This window comes from Asterias amurensis, chromosome 5 (assembly GCF_032118995.1).
Source record: "Asterias amurensis chromosome 5, ASM3211899v1".
NCBI lineage: Eukaryota > Metazoa > Echinodermata > Asteroidea > Forcipulatida > Asteriidae > Asterias > Asterias amurensis.
This window is the reverse complement of record NC_092652.1, coordinates 6,529,999-6,547,532: the sequence shown is the minus strand read 5'-3', so window position 1 is coordinate 6,547,532 and position 17,534 is coordinate 6,529,999. Positions and strand designations below refer to the sequence as shown.

General features: G+C 40.8%; 1 protein-coding gene across 1 annotated transcript; it reads left to right on the top strand.

Moving 5' to 3' along the window:
- Positions 1-305: 305 nt before the first annotated feature.
- Positions 306-17,494, top strand: LOC139937535 (protein SSUH2 homolog). Its single transcript, XM_071932732.1, has 13 exons — positions 306-664; positions 2,573-2,673; positions 3,822-4,481; positions 6,959-7,126; positions 7,498-7,567; positions 8,175-8,304; positions 8,854-9,039; positions 10,182-10,244; positions 11,338-11,441; positions 11,830-11,922; positions 12,581-12,683; positions 13,680-13,784; positions 14,742-17,494. The coding sequence occupies exons 2-13, from the start codon at positions 2,652-2,654 to the stop codon at positions 14,886-14,888; spliced, it is 1,851 nt and encodes a 616-aa protein (XP_071788833.1). The 5' UTR covers positions 306-664; positions 2,573-2,651; the 3' UTR covers positions 14,889-17,494.
- Positions 17,495-17,534: the final 40 nt, after the last annotated feature.

Genomic DNA, 17,534 nt, shown 5'->3' with positions numbered 1-17,534 from the left:
TCGCTAGCGTTCGTTCACACAAGCGTGTACAGTTTTTAATAGACCTCTCTTTTGTTGATAAACAAACCGCCTTGGTTGGCATGGTCGGCCGAATGTAAGTAAAACACTAAATCTTAAAAACAGATGGTTTAACCAAATTCAACATTTTCTGAAACTTTCAATTAAAAAAAAATACCTCTCATAATTATTTGTTTTGTTTTGAACAAAATCAACAAATTTTGTTACATTGTTACAAAAATAGCGATCTTTTCTTAATTTGCACTTACGGCTTTCCATAGTTTTCCAATCAGGGTTGGCAAAAACTCGGGCCGTGACGTTGCAAAAGAAAGGTCTATCCATGGCATGGTTTTAGTGAAGTGCACACAAATAGGCTTGTACATGATGTACATGTGCATAAACAGCGTGCACAGGGTGTGGTTGTTGACATTTTGCGCGAATGAAAAGTTTTGACCCAGACATGCATGGTGTGTACAACCGCACGACAACGCTATTCATTTTGTTTAGTGATGCTGCATGCTACCCCTACAGCAACTACTGTATTAGCCGACTGACTGCGCTTTGATCATCATACACAGAGGTCTCGAGGAAGGATATGATTTTATGAAGTTACGGTTCGATTGCTGATGATTCAGTTGATGCTGCTCTAATCTTCAGTTCAAATTTGGTATGTGTAATTGTAAGCAAGGTGAATAAGTACATCTTGTTTCTGTGTACTATAAAATTAAATAAATATTACTTCCTCCATCTATTCCTTCCTCCATGCATGGACCCAGTTACTGTTCTGTACCGTGCTGTACTACCAGCTACTACTCTAGCCCAGGTTGGACTCCTCCGTTGCAGGCAACGCGACGTCCTACCACTACCAGGGCTACTACTACTCCTTTTTTCGAAGGGGCGCTGTATTCGAAAAAAGGAGTACAGCGCCCCAGTTACTGCCAGGTCTAAATAAATTACTTCTAGAAACTATAAGGCCCCCCTGTGAGTTTGTGGGTGGAAGTATAAATATAGTCTTTTCTTTGATAACTTTCCGTACGTAAGCATAGCCTCTATGGCGCCACCACTTTTTCACAATTTTTTACAAAAAGGGATTTATCATTGAGGTTTATAGTCGGTATAAATACTATATTTATTTCATATGGAATAAAGTGGTGGCGCCATACAATTACAAAACTTTTCCTGTAACAAGCCTTGATCTTCCAGTCCACTCTCTCTCATAGTCGCACTCACTTATTATCAGGAATAGCATGGGGCACTCATTTAGCAGGAATAGCAAGGGGGGGGGGGGGGGCTTTATCCACAGTATGTACGATTAAGATGTACGATAGTTTCTTGGCTCAAACCCACTCTATGTGTTATGTAGTTAGTTTAATAACGTAATCCTCGACGACAGAGAGAGGGGGGTTAGGGCCTACTGCTGTAAGTTAGCGCAACTAGGCCTAATACTATGTCTATGATGGCACACCGATCGTGTATTATGGTAAATCAAGTTTCCTTGGATTTATCAGCTACGATTAAGTCCAGGAAGAAAAATCACTTATTACAATAATGAAAGAAGTTTCTTAAAACACATACTTCACAAAACAAATCTTATTATACTAAAACTAATGTATAAAAATAAATTTTACTTTGTTATAAATAATATCAAATCAATATCAAGAAGTACTAGCAATAGTTTACTTCAATTTAAAATTCATTACTCAGAGAAAAACTGAACCCTACTTATTTTTGTACTGGATAGAATCAAAATTACTGACAGCAAAGACAATGATGTTAGTGATACCTTTAACCTTGTACTTTGTTGAATGCATGTGTAGGGAGTAACCTTGCCAGCAAGCTACCCGTTATGCATCAGGGCACAGAAGCAGCACTCATATGGGAACATTCCTGTTTACAAGATGTTAGAATTCACTCTTGACACTCATTATACGTTTAAATATGGATTTGATGAATTGCACTCCTGTGTTATTTCAAATGTGGCCCTCATGTTCAAGTGGCCGTCTGGCTTTGTGAGTAGAGGGATGTGTCATAAAAAACCTTCATAAAGCTGTTTAGCAGAAAATACTGCTGCACTTGACACATTTCTATGCTAAGCACAAAATGAGTTGGGCACCAGTCACAACAGTCATTAACTTTATGGAATGTTGGCGGGTAACCTGTTTTTGGTAAGCAAGATTTTCCTGTGCTTAGCAGGTTTTTGGGCTCATAGGCTTTAGGAAAATTGGCCCTGACCTTTGGAGTTGGCAAGTTAATATAAACGTCAAGGTCAATATTGATATAGTGATACTGCCCAGTGCCTACATGTATTGGTAAAAGTATATTCTCAATGGCAGTTTGCATTCTACAAAAATGTTGATTGAGGTGAAAACTGTCTTTCGATAAAACACTGCACGACACAGCGTGCATAGAAGCTTGTTAACTAATCTTAAATAGTTAATGAGTTTTTTGCTGTTGATAGTGAAATGTTTACCTTATGATAGACTGTACTTATTTGTAATTCCCACACATAGTGATCTTAATCATCATTGTTTTACTTCACTGTTAAAATGCCTTAATGTCTTTTGTTTATTTTCAGATAAGATTTAAACACTGCTGATCATTCAGGAAGTTCCTAAATTAATCGCTTTGAAGAAGAAGGAAGGAAACTCAGAGAAATGAGTCAACAGCCATCGGCACGTAAGTTAATAATTATTAACATCAACATCTTTCAGTGATAACAGAGGATTGTAATCTGTTGTGATAAGTTAAAGGACATTTCACAATGACCATGTTGAACTTTCCGGAGGCCACGGAGGCTTATGGCTTCTTATACCCCTTGGTCTTGGCATTGCCTTGGTGCCCCGTGAACAGTTTCTCACAGATTTTGAAGATTTCAAATTTCCACTGGGAAATGTTTACAAAAAATGTTTAGATTTAAAGAACACACTGAGGAAACAAAAGACCAAGAGCATGAAAGTTGATTGGCTGAACTCAATGATTTTATGAAACGGAGGAAGAAGTTTGTGTATGCTGTTATTTAGCTGTATGAATTTTGAAGAAAAGTTTTTCCAATTTGTGAGAATGTAAGAGCTTTGAAGTTTGATTGAGTGGTCAAACAGTGTCTGCACTTAAGGTTGTTGTGTCAAAAGTACTTAGTTACAAGAGGGTAAATCTCTTCATGCCCATTAAGCTTGGGCGATATCACGATATTATCGAATATCATGATATTAATTTGGAAACGATTTCGATATCGAATGGATTTGGTTTTAATCGAAATATCGATTTTATCACGATAAATCGCGATATATCGCGATATATTTGCTAGCTGAGACATCTTGCACCCTATACATTTGTAGGTTTGGAGTAAAACCAGAAGAATAGGTCATTAGAAGACCTCTCTTATGCTATGACTGTCTCTTCTACAACTTTCACTTGGAGTTTGAAGACCGATGATGTCAAATTTCATTAATCGCGATTATATCTAATATCGCGATATATTGTCGGCGATATATCGTGAATAAAATAAATCGATATCGGCCAAGCTTAATGCCCACTCTATGTGTTCAGGCGATCAGCTATTTGTAATTCAACAGCTACTTATTAAGTAGTTCAACACCAATATTTGTTTATACGGATAGGCCGGTTTATGCCTTGCCAGGCAAGGGTAGTTTGGTAGTATTTTGTGGTGCAGTATATGTGCCAACAAATCCATTCAGACAATAAGTAACCAATCAATTTGTGGTGTTTTGATTACGTTTGTAGTTTGGTAGGACCAGTATTTGTCATTTATGAACCATTGATGTATATCTGGTTTGTCATGTTGATTCTGTAATTTTAAATTGCAGCGGCTCCACCTCAGGGGTACGAGGCAGTCCCGCAGCAGGAGCCACCGTCTACACAGGGAGACGGGGCAACCCCACAACAAGAGGGACCTCCACAACAAGGGGCACCTCCACAACAGGGAGATGAGGCACCTCCACAGCAGGGGGCACCTCCACAGCAAGGCTACGGCGCACCTCCACAGCAGGGGGCACCTCCACAGCAGGGCTACGGCGCACCCCCACAGCAGGGGGCACCTCCGCAACAGGGATATGGGGCGCCCCCACAACAGGGATATGGAGCACCCCCACAACAAGGGGCACCTCCACAACAAGGATATGGGGCACCCCCACAACAAGGGGCACCTCCACAACAGGGATATGGGGCACCCCCACCTCAGGGGGCACCTCCACAACAGGGTTATGGGGCACCCCCACAGCAAGGTTACGGGGCGCCCCCACAGCAAGGCTATGGGCCGCCCCAACAGCAGGGGGCACCTCCACAGCAGGGCTATGGGGCACCCCCACAGCAAGGCTATGGGGCACCTCCTCAGCAAGGCTATGGGGCACCCCCACAGCAGGGCTACGGGGCACCCCCACAGCAGGGCTACGGGCCTCCCTTGCAACAGGGGGCACCTCCGCAACGGGGAGATGGGGCACCCCCACAGCAGGGAGTTGAAATGCAAGGTAAAATTATGGACAATTTTGGTCAAATGGATAGTGGGCTTTAGTGGCCATGGCTATTCAAGTTTAGATTTTGAGGTCTCGAAATCAAGCATTTGAAAGCACACAACTTGGTGTGACAAGGGTGTTTTTTTCTTTCATAGTTATCTTGCAACTCCTACGACCAAATGAGTTCAAATTTTCACAGGTTTGTTATTTCATGCATGATGAGATACAGCAAGTGAGAAGACTAGTCTTTGACAATTACCAAAGGTGTCCAGTGTCTGTAAATAGCTAGTGCAGAAATGCTTGCACAGAAAGTATAGCCATGAAATGTGGCTCAGTGTGGATGTCAAACTAGTACTAAGATTGTTGTCATTGTTGTCCATATCTGAGTGTCTGTCATTGTTTTCCATGTCTGAGTTGCTGTCACTGTGTTCTTGTCTGAGTTGCTGTCATTGTTGTCCATGTCTGAGTTGCTGTCACTGTGTCCATGTCTGACTTGCTGTCATTGTTGTCCTTGTCTGAGTTGCTGTCACTGTGTCCACGTCTGACTTGCTGGCACTGTGTACATGTCTGACTTGCTGTCACTGTTGTCCTTGTCTGAGTTGCTGTCACTGTGTCCACGTCTGACTTGCTGGCACTGTGTCCATGTCTGAGTTGCTGTCATTGTTGTCCTTGTCTGACTTGCTGGCACTGTGTCCATGTCTGAGTTGCTGTCACTGTGTCCATGTCTGAGTTGCTGTCATTGTTGTCCTTGTCTGAGTTGCTGTCACTGTGTCCATGTCTGAGTTGCTGTCATTGTTGTCCTTGTCTGACTTGCTGGCACTGTGTCCATGTCTGACTTGCTGTCACTGTGTCCATGTCTGAGTTGCTGTCACTGTGTTCATGTCTGACTTGCTGTCATTGTTGTCCTTGTCTGAGTTGCTGTCACTGTGTCCATGTCTGAGTTGCTGTCATTGTTGTCCTTGTCTGACTTGCTGTCACTGTGTCCATGTCTGAGTTGCTGTCACTGTGTCCATGTCTGACTTGCTGTCATTGTTGTCCTTGTCTGACTTGCTGGCACTGTGTCCATGTCTGACTTGCTGTCACTGTGTCCATGTCTGAGTTGCTGTCACTGTGTCCATGTCTGAGTTGCTGTCATTGTTGTCCTTGTCTGAGTTGCTGTCACTGTGTCCATGTCTGACTTGCTGTCATTGTTGTCCTTGTCTGACTTGCTGGCACTGTGTCCATGTCTGACTTGCTGTCACTGTGTCCATGTCTGAGTTGCTGTCACTGTGTCCATGTCTGAGTTGCTGTTATTGTTGTCCTTGTCTGACTTGCTGTCACTGTGTCCATGTCTGAGTTGCTGTCACTGTGTCCATGTCTGAGTTGCTGTCATTGTTGTCCTTGTCTGAGTTGCTGTCACTGTGTCCATGTCTGAGTTGCTGTCATTGTTGTCCTTGTCTGACTTGCTGGCACTGTGTCCATGTCTGACTTGCTGTCACTGTGTCCATGTCTGAGTTGCTGTCACTGTGTCCATGTCTGAGTTGCTGTTATTGTTGTCCTTGTCTGAGTTGCTGTCACTGTGTCCATGTCTGAGTTGCTGTCACTGTGTCCATGTCTGACTTGCTGTCATTGTTGTCCTTGTCTGACTTGCTGGCACTGTGTCCATGTCTGACTTGCTGTCACTGTGTCCATGTCTGAGTTGCTGTCACTGTGTCCATGTCTGACTTGCTGTCATTGTTGTCCTTGTCTGACTTGCTGGCACTGTGTCCATGTCTGACTTGCTGTCACTGTGTCCATGTCTGAGTTGCTGTCACTGTGTCCTTGTCTGAGTTGCTGTCACTGTGTCCATGTCTGAGTTGCTGTCACTGTGTCCATGTCAGACTTGCTGTCATTGTTGTCCTTGTCTGACTTGCTGGCACTGTGTCCATGTCTGACTTGCTGTCACTGTGTCCATGTCTGAGTTGCTGTCACTGTGTCCATGTCTGAGTTGCTGTCACTGTGTCCATGTCTGAGTTGCTGTCATTGTTGTCCATGTCTGAGTTGCTGTCATTGTTGTCCATGTCTGAGTTGCTGTCACTGTGTCCATGTCTGAGTTGCTGTCATTGTTGTCCATGTCTGAGTTGCTGTCACTGTGTCCATGTCTGACTTGCTGTCATTGTTGTCCATGTCTGAGTTGCTGTCATTGTTGTCAATGTCTCTGTCATTGTTGTTCACGTCTTAGCTGCTGTCAATGTCAATGTGGCGGTCTTTGTTTCTTTTGTTGAGTTGATGTCATTGTTGTCCATGACTGAGTTTATGTCTTTGTTGTTTAAATGTTGTTGTATCCACATTATTTGAATTTTGAAATAATTTAAACTTATTAATGTACATTTTATATGTAAATACATTAAAATGTTTAACCTTTCTTAATGTTGTAAAAATAAAACTCAATTCAGCTTTTATTTGTGAAATAAACCAATCAGTAATAATAACAATAGTTAATAGTAAGATACATTTTTGTAACTTTTACACAGCTTGGAAGCCTGGTGCAGTTTCCGAGGGCGCCACTCCGTACAAGTGGGACAATGTTCCTGATGATGACCCCGATGACAACGAGGATGCATCGGAGGAGCCAGGAGCCGCCCCAGACATTAGCAAGCTGGAGGCTGTACCTGGATATGAAACCGTCGCTTTTGACAATGGTGAGCTAGTTTTCAAATGTGGTTATATATGTACTTTGCTTGGGAAAATGAAATCAGCCGTTGCAAATAACCAAAACCAAAAGGACCAAGGGTATAAATACAAAAAAAAAGTTGATGGGCTGACGTTCTGACTCTAGTACAGTGTCTTTCTCAAGACTAAATATACATAAATCAGAAAAATTGGTTTTATGAGATATCGCACAATTCACAAGGACAGATGGCCACTTCTACATGTTGTAGGTGAGGCCTACCCTTGACTGATTCTGGCTATAGACCCCAAATCAAATGTCAGCAGGGGCATATTGCCACCCACTCCTGGTATACCCGCAAGTTAACTCGTAACAATTACTTTAAATTAATTCTGGTTTCAGGTCCACCTGTCCCTCCACCTGCATATGAGCCCCCATCAGAAAACGATCGCCCACAAGAGGTGTTTGAAACGTAAGTTGATCGGGTCCAAATTTTACGGCTTTGCTTTTCCCTGACATAATCCTTCTAGGAAAATCACTCATAAATATGGATTCCTCCCACTGGGGACAACTGTCTTTCACACAGAGAATGTTTGACAGGGGTTTTGTTTAAGTGTGTGCAAGCACCAATTTTCTGCTATGTAAGCGAGGAATGGAGTAATTACGTGGAGCATGCTTGCTCACAAGCTACAAATCTGTGAAATACCCTTTTTGCGTCTGGTATTAAGCAGAGCTTTCTGTGCAATTGTCAAATTCAGTCCCTACCTGACTCAAGGTTTCCCCTGGAATAATTCTCCAGGGTTTTCCTCCCACGTCTAAAACTGAGACTTCTTCCTCGTCTGCTCTCCATTAGCCTTTTTGAGGTATGGTAGATGTGATATGAGTGTACTGTTTGGTTTGGGTGTACACACACAAATTTACCCAACCTTGTTTGTATTGTGTCCGCCATATCTCAAAATGGGCTCAAAGTGATTAAGTTCATTTTTATTAAGTATACTTTTCTGAGAGTTCGTGGCTACACAACCAGAAAAAAACCTGAAATGAAATGAAATTGTGCTTTTGCTATCTTGACGATGCAGGAAAGATAACATCGAGGAGGATGCAGTCAAGACGGCCATGTTGACGTATGTGGACAAACACTGCTGCTACGGCTCAAGACCTGCCAAGAACATGACGATCAGTAAGATTATACCCACGCATGCTCTTCATGTAAGTTGTACCTTTAGGCCATTATTCAAAGACTTTGAATAAAGAGAAAAAAAAAGAAGAAAAAAGTCTCTAACTTGGAAAACAAAGTTAATGGCCTGATTTTTCGACCCCAGTGGAGTCTTTCTCAAAGGCCATTTGAGACCAATTAAGAACTCCACGGTACAATCTCCTAAAAGCTTAAGTACATGTAGTAGTCCCAGCCGGTTTTCTACCTTCCGCCAAGGTAGTAGCAGTCAAAAAGAAGGACAGCTCTTTTCAGAACTGAGAAGTCTTTGAATTTTGAAAATCTACTCAACGGTAGTAGAATATAAAGCAAGACCATTCTCTAAAGGACAATTGCAGCACTGTTAAGAAACCTTAATATCCTCTATCGCCCTACACATCAAACAACCCGTCTTGCTGATTGGTTCATGGCTCTAAAGACTGCCTCTTTTATTGAAATAGTTGTGACCTGTATGCAGTGTTGAGTGCACATGGTTTCTATCTCAAAGTAAGATCTTGCACAAAGACTATGGCATGATGTGAAAAAAATGTTTTTAATATTTACAGTACACACTGGAAACGTTCAACGAGGCAAGGACGACATCCCGCAAGTTTAAGCCCTTCTTTGGCGGCATGGTGGACGGCCCTCAGAACGGTGCTCCGCCACCGGTGTGGTCGATGGAATGTCGACCAAACACCCAGTTTGAGACTCATGAGAAGCATCTGGAGGTGCCTCACACGTCTTATCTTCAGGTAAGAGTAACTCCGCCTGTTCAGTCTAGCGCCCTCTTGTGGTTGCTTAAACTTCACTTTCTGTCTTGATTACTCTGTTCGTTATACTTGCAGTATTGATAGATGTAGTTTCTCATGAAAACAAGTTGTATTTTGATTGTGTAGTGTTTTGATATTCGACTACTACTACCAAGGTGGGGCTCAGCAAAGATCAAACGTTGAGAATAGGGGAAATTGCAATAGACTGTAAGAATCGCACCCGCACATTGGAACTTTCGAAAATACTCAATTTTTTTTTTTGGCATTTAAGGCAAAATGTACCATACGTTTTTGGAACTCTTTGATTGTTTTAATAAGGGAATCAATGTGTGGTGAAGAGGTTTTCAACTAGTGGTTTAGTTCTTACGAGGCCTGGTTCTTGATAATTTTACCAAGGCCTCGGCGAGTTTAAACTGTTAGTTGAAAACCGCTTCAACACACTTCTTCCCATTCATAAATATCTTTTCGGACAACAAACATCAACACTTTTGGTCAAAAAGTAAATAAATGCACAAATTATAATTGTTCAATAATTTCTTTCAACACAACACCCCTCCTGCTATGAAGTGGTAAGGCCCTCCGCCACCCTCGGGTAAACAACCCCTTATAAGGGAATGCTGTGCGCGTCGCGTGTATCGCGTGATGTGGCACAACTGTCCTGGCCATTGCTTTCGACCAATAGGAGTGAAGAAACTGTCTCATAAGCACAGGTGCTAGCTCGCGTGTCACGCCCATGGTTCAACACTTTTTACTGGCCATATACAAAGGTTTATACACACCCACGTGACGCGCTCTCAACCAATAGGAATAGCGAAACTGAGGTATTTATGAATGCTATATAAATATGGATGTACATAATAAACTAATTAACAAGGTGGTCTTGTTTTTTAGTATTACAGGAAATCTGGAGCGGTTACATCCATGCAGGAAGAATAATTCCAAATAGGAATACACAATCTGTCTCAGATTCAAGTTTTGGGGCATAAAAACTGATGTCTTTTTTACATTTCCTCATTACTTTGAAGTGAAATGTTTTTCAAACTGCTTTATACTATCTACTGCTGCTGTAGTCTCCTTACAAAATTTAATTTGAACTAATTCATTTTGGAATGATTATTTTACAGTCCTGCCATCGGTGTACTGGCCGAGGATTTGTGATGTGTGGACGTTGCCATGGCAGAGGAAGGGTAGGTTTGTTTTCTGATGTAAGGACTAACATATCTATGGGTTGCCATGTTTGATTGGGTTTATAGTATCGAATTCAAGTTCTGGTAAATTCATTTATAAACACAGATTTGTGTTAGCGTGGCATGCTCAATGATGTCCCGAGTTCTGTGAACAAAAGTAACAGGCATATTACTCGGGTGGGCTTCGAACCCACGACCTTGGCAGTTCTACAGCAGTGTCATACCAACTGGACCACCGAGATTGCCCGGTAGCTAGAGGCAGTTCGAATCCTATAGTAGATCTGGTGTTTAAGTCATTGGAGTGTGGGTTCGGGTCCTGGTCGTGATGCGTGTGTCCTTGAGCAAGATACTTTACTTTAACTGCTTCTCTTCACCCAGGGGTTTTAATGGGTACCTGCAAGGGTAGAGGTTGATATTGTGTATGAACAAATCTTTAGAGCGCTACGGTTGCCCCAGGTTGCATACTCCCTAGGGAGCTAAGAAAGATTAAGGGAAGACTCGATAAGTGTCATAACGATAAGAGGCAGCTCTAACCAATCAATCAATCAACCGCAGAGACAGCAAGGGTCCGTCGCGCCGATCTCCTGTGTCCACGCCCTACAGCCTCACGCCACATGTGGTTGGTTTCGCTAGGTCGATTTTGGCCAAGTTGTTGGGCCCAGTTTGATCGAGGGCGACCTCTAGGTCTCTTCCAGCCAGGAGCTGGTGCTAGGCCTCCCCTGGGGTTGATGGTGATGCTAAGAGCTTTTTAGCTGGGATGTTGTCAGCCAGACAAGCGTAATGACCGAAGAAGGCAGAGCGGCGGCATTGAATTAGTTGGTTGATGGGGGGTAGACATGTTCTTTGGGTGACCTAATTGTTGTTGACGAAGTGGAACCACTGGATGCCAAGAATTGATCGTTGACACCTCATGTGGAACGATTCTAGTCGATTGAGGTCAGATTTGAGGAGGGTCCATGTTTCTGCTCCATACAACAGTTTGAATTCTTATTTTGATTATTATTAATTTAAAAAGCATGTACTGTTTGTCGTTGTGTGTTACCGTATTTCACTCATTCCTCCTACAATGTGACTCTTTCATTCTTGGATGCAGGTTCGCTGCTCAACTTGCTGCGGTAGTGGCCACAGAACTGTCCATCGTGATGGGGAATCCCATCGTGAAACCTGTCACTCCTGCCACGGCTCAGGACGTCGCAGGTATGTTACAATTTGTTTTGTCGTTCATTAATAGTGGCTTCTTATGTAGTGTGCATATCCGTGACCCAGTGATACTCAAGGCAATTTAACATTCAGTGTTTTCCTGCAAGGTACATAGGACTATACGGTACTACAAGATCTACTCCTTTTACCCCCATATCATAAATAGAAAAAAATTAGCGATCACAGCATACCGGTTTAACTGTTGAGTTCTCAGCCACCAGTTCTAATTAGTTTAGTTATCTTTCTCATGATATTCGCTGACAGTGTGCCAAATTCCATGGTTGTATCATCAAAATCACAATTCCCTCTCAAATTTCCCCTGTCTGCCCAACTATTAAACAACATCCCGATTTCAACTAATCATTAGAAACTTATTTTGCTGAAGGTGTATGCGCTGTGGTGGCGATGGCAGGGTGACTTGTCCTACTTGTGAAGGATGCCGCACCCTCAGGCACTACATTCTCCTCACAGTCTCTTAGTAAGTTCCCTTAGTTTCTTTCAAAAAAATTGAATAAGCTTTTGAAAGGGTTTTGGTATCTTTTGTAGGTCAAACCTTTTAGCCATGACTAGAATCCCTGCTGTAAATGAAGATGTATATTATGTATAATTTACCTGTAGAAGTGTCAGCTTCATTAGTCGTCAAGTTTTTGAACATCACCAGATCACAGAGCAATTTCTCTAGGAGTCACGTAAATCCATTGTACATTAATATTTCTTTGTTTTATTGCACTTCATACTGGTAAAACACTAAAGTAAATAAAAGATGAAGTCCTTAACATAGAACTTCGACTGAGATTTTCTTTTTTTCTGACACAAACCTTAAAATTTTATTAAATTTCAAGCCTGTTAGTGGCAAGGAGAAACAGGTGAACAGCACTTCTACAGGGCCGTCCCACAACAAAAATGTCAACAAATACCTGCTTTTATTTTTTTTTTTCTACAAATCTAAATATCATTTCACAGAACATTGATATGTGTTGTTTGGTTTAATTTTAAACTGTCATGTTGATATCCAACTACTCTCATGTCTCTAGAAGAAACGAATTATAGATAATAATATAAGTGTGTTTTTATTATCAATATTTTTATCAAATGATCTTAAATAACAGTGCAGTATTTGTTCTGTCTCTCTCTAGTGTCAACAACTCATCTGACTATATCCTGGAGCATACAGACATGCCGGATGAGCTGATCAGGGACGTCAGCGGACAGGTTGTGTTTCAGCAAGCACTGCCCTTTGTAAGTGCAATTATGTTAATAGTCTTTGTACATGCATAGCAGGCACAAGCTTACTGTGCGATTTCCATTTCATAGCGCTGCTATACCGTAAAGCACAGACAAAAAGGCATGCTAACCTTCCAGTGCTTACTGTATGAAAATGAATGACATAACATTGTAAATCCATGACGAATGCCCAAGCTGGCCACGTTGTTTTTTCTTGCTGACCTGTGAATCAGGATAGGCTTTCGCTTAAAGGGTGTAGGTACTTTTTCCTAACAAAAAACACAATGTCCACGATACATTAAACTTACACAGTTTGAAGATCATGGTAGTAGAAAGCTTCCTTTGAAATTTTACTTACTGAGGTGCTGTAGTTTTTGAGAAATGAGTAAAAGTAATAATTTTTGTCTCAGTTTTAGCATGTAAAAACGTATTAACCAGTTATGCTATGGTTTTGGTATAATATCATAACTTACTGGTTAAGGGGATTTTACATGCTAAAATAGTTTTGGTCTCATGAGACCAAAACTATTTTGTGGCTTGTTTTACTCATTTCTCAAAAACTACACAACCTTAGTTAGTAATATTTGAAGGGAAGCTTTCCCCTATCATTATCTTCAAACCCTGTAAGTTTGATGTAAATCTGTGGACATTTTGAAAAAGTACCCGAATCCTTTAAGCAAATTATTCTGCTAGAGTTAGCACAAAAAATTACTGACCGTTAAGCTGAGCGTGCTATGACATTGGCTCTTGATTAAGATGTGTGGTAAATTTAGAACTTCTGGAAAAGGAAGTTTGTAAAGCTATATCCTTTTAGATTTCCTTTTCTTTGTGTGGTGGGCTGTGACCTTATTTTGTCAACCCTGTGGTAGCCAGTTTGGTTTGCAAGGCAGTACAGGTAATTCACAATGCAGTGCACCCTCTATCATTAGCTTTACTCTGGGTCGTTGGCATGGATGTTGAAACAGAATCTGTACAACTAAATTGCTTACTTATACCTATATCCATCTCCAGGTGTGGCCAATCTCACAGTTCCCGGTTCAAGAGGTGAACCAGAACTCCATCCGTATCGTTGAGCATCACCGCAGTGCTTGGCCCAATGCCATGCTTCACCAGCAGGTAGGTCACCATCAAACCATCAAACCAAGTACTGGCTGAATCTGATGATGGTCAGGTTAGCGTAGTGGTATCTTACCTCGCCTTTTACCTCTAGGACCCTGGTTCGAATCACGTCGGGGCACTATTTGAAGTCCATACCTGACTGCAGGGGTTTCCCATGGAATACCTCTCTGGGTTTTCCTCCCACCTCTAAAAACTGAGATGTCCTTCTTTTTCTTCTCTCCATGGGGATATTGTATAGTACAGTGGTTAAGTTTGTTTTTCTCTGAATGATGGCTTGACAACCAGAATAAATGAGATGAAATTAAATTAAATCAGATTACCTATGTATACAAGACTGCACGGCCAAACCAGCCATACTGTACTTGTAAATGGGTTTAATCACATAGTGTAAGGGGTGATGACATGTTGGAGTGGGGTGTAAGGGCAACCTCGTTCCCAGGGGTGATCGATCTTGCCGCGCCATTTTTTTCCCAGCATGCCTTGCTCGATCATAAGCCCTGGAAGTGTAACTCGAAAATATCAAAATATAAGGGATATTACAATTAGTCCTGTGGTTGATCCGTTCTGTGTTGGGTGTTAGTCGCGCACACGCTGGATGCGCTGTGTGTAATAAAAGTCATAAACTTGTCTTGGCGTTCAGCGTTGCGTGACAAAAAAAGTGAATACGTACATCTTTATACGCACGCGTTTCGGCGTATAGAGCTTTTTGGAGACGCACGGCGTTTCAAATTTTGCGCGTATATGATAGCCAATCAAAGACACGGATCGGAGTTTCCCTTTCAGGGATTAGAGACGTACACAGAGCTAGCGTGATATGGCGCGCTGCCCATGGTAGCGAGGTTGGTGTAAGGGGTGATGACATGTTGGAGAGCTTAGAGAAGCCCTTCTGGGGGAAAAGTGCTTCATAAAAAACAATTGTTCTTATTATTGTTGTTCGTTTTTTGTTTTATTCAGCGACAAACTCTTCGTTCAGTCCCGGTGACCGAGGCCCACTACGATTGGAAGGACGTGAGCACACGCTTCTGGGTGTACGGCTTCGAACACGAGGTCTATGCACCAGACTACCCTCACCAATGCTGCTGGGGCTGCAATGTACTGTGATCTGATCAACGATCGAATTTGAAGGCATCACCGTGGAGGTGTGATCACGGTCGTCAGTTTGTTGCGTGTATACTCCATTCACCAATCCCTTTGACTTCAGGCCAGGGCCCAATTTCATAGAGCTGCTTACACGGAGAAAAATTGCTTAACATTTTTTTGCTTAGAATAATTGAGCAGGATACCAGTCTTAAATTGTACACTGAACATGGTAGGTTGGCCGGTAATGTTTTTCTAGTAAGCATAACTTTGTTGTGCTAAGCTACTTTTTGTGCTTAAGCAGCGCTATGGATTTGGGCCCTGGAGTTGCACGGAGGCCATGGCTGATGGCCTTTGTTGCTCGAAGGCCCAACTTCCTAGCGCTGATTATAGTAAGTAGACAAATTTGCTTAAGCATCAGGATATTAAGAAAATTAGGCGACCATCTTATAGGTTCACAATGAATTTGCATTGTTATGTCTTTCATTTGTATAAAGTAAGCACCTAAAGGTGAGCATGCCTTTTTGTGTGCTTATGACTAGCAGCGTTTATGAAATGGAAACTATTTCAGTTAAGCACAAAACCGGTTGTTAATAAGCAGTTTGTGAAATTAGGCCTTTGTCTTGGCATTGGTTGGTGTCCCTTTAAGATTTTGCAATGGAAGTGCCTTTTGCAAAATGAAAATGCCTTCCTAAAGATTAAAAAACCAGGCCTGTGATTGGATCTTGAATGTGTGTGTGTGTCTAACAAGTCGTGTGTGTCGAGTATGGTTTATAATAACTTGCGTCCAAGTAAAATTTTACTGTAATCTATACAGTATTGTAATTTTAGCCAAAGTGAACTTACTGGATAAATTTTAGATAAATTGTTCAGTGGGGCACCTTTAGAGAAAAATTGATTAGAGTGGGATTTGGTCCTGCTACCTCTGGAATAACCTTCCGGCGCCCTACCAAATCTTGCTGTTGTAAATTTGTCTTTATTCAACAAATCAAGAGCATCAAAGGTGTACTTTTCAACCTTAAAGTTATTAAATTTAAAAACATTTAATGGGTACTTCCGGTTTATACAGGTCAAAAGAGAAGTTCACCAACATATCCATTTTTTGTTAAGTACTTGTAAAGCCCTCTCATATGTATAGATTGTCAAAATAGCTTGTGTGGTTGAGGAAATGTGCGTTCAAGGCACTGTAGGTACACATTTGGTAATTGTCAAAGACCAGTGTTCTCATTTGGCCGGTGTATCCCATAGTAAGCATAAAATAACAAGCCTGTGAAAAATTGGGCTCGGTTGGGCAAAGTTGCGAGAAAATGGTGAAAGAAAAAACACCCTTGTTGGAAGAATTTGGGTGCTTTCAGATAGGAATAAAAGACTTACTAGATAGCTAGAAGTCTTTTATTATTTTAGTGAGAAATTAACTCTTTCTCAAAAACTACGTTACTTCAGAGGGAGTCGTTTCCCACAATGCTTTATACTATCAACAGCTCTTAGCTGCCTTTTTTACCCAAGTCAGTTTTAAAGTTAATATTTGTTTTGAGTAATTACCAAATGTGTACCTTCCCTTTAAAGAGATTTCTCACATGTTTGATGTAAATTTTGCCATGTTTTAGTACTATAATTCTACTTTTACCTTACTATATTCTATGCCCTTTACCTCATTAAAAGAGTCTGTTATTTCCATTTTACCATTTTACACAAAGTATATTACTATTTTCATTTTACCGTACTGTTTATGGTTTATAATTTTTATATTTTCATTCCAACGGTAAATTTTAATACCACTTAAAACAAAAATGTTTTTATAACTTGTAAAGTGCATCAAAGGATCTTTGATCCAGAATGTGATATATAAATGTGTTTTATTATTGTTATTCATATTAGAAGCTCTTAGAACTGTTGGTAGACTGCAGAAAAATAGTTTAATTAATCAATTATTCAAAAAGTGGTTCCATTTTCTTATTATGGTTTTTCATATTTTGTTTCTAATTCTACTTTAATCAAACATACTGAGGCTAAAAATCCCCCCCCCCAAAAAAAAAAAATCAGGAATGGGCTTTCTCAAAAATCAGGAATGGGCTTACTCATCTAACAGATGCTTTTTAAGCTTTTTTAGAACTCAAACTACTAAGCTTTTGGATTCTTGCCGTTATCTCAGTATTTTCTTAAGTATCAGTATTCTGCAAGAAGTGCAAGATTTTATATATTGATACTACCTACCAAACTTTCACTTTTATTTTGAACTTGATATCAAGAGGTGGACCATTTACTTATTATGGTATTATTATTGAAGTAACAGGTGGAAAGTATTTTTTATTAATTATATTGTTTGGATAATAAACAGTATTAATATAATCTGACAATCATTTTAGGCATAATTATATTGGAAATTAAATGTTTGTGTTTTTAAACTGAAAACAAAATATAAATGCAAATTAGATGTAGTTAAACAAATAAAAAATATTGACAATGTGTAATTCACCTATTTGTTGTTATTAGGGTGTACTGTTATTGACTATTTGAATAGCCCTCCTGGGGTTTTGGGTTGAAAAGTTGCACTATTAGTATAAACTATGATTGAAGTTGTTTTTCTCAAAGTACATTGCTGTTTCGAAAGCTTGCGCGGATATTTATTTGTTAGTTATAATCTGTTTTTCCCTCATTACATTTTAGGTA

Bases quoted from the DNA above. Each gene is read 5' to 3' on its own strand.
- LOC139937535 (XM_071932732.1), top strand. From the start codon at position 2,652: ATGAGTCAACAGCCATCGGCAC. The intron at 10,245-11,337 runs GTAGGTTTGTTT...TCTTGGATGCAG, and splicing joins GTTGCCATGGCAGAGGAAGG to GTTCGCTGCTCAACTTGCTG. The intron at 11,923-12,580 runs GTAAGTTCCCTT...GTCTCTCTCTAG, and splicing joins ATTCTCCTCACAGTCTCTTA to TGTCAACAACTCATCTGACT.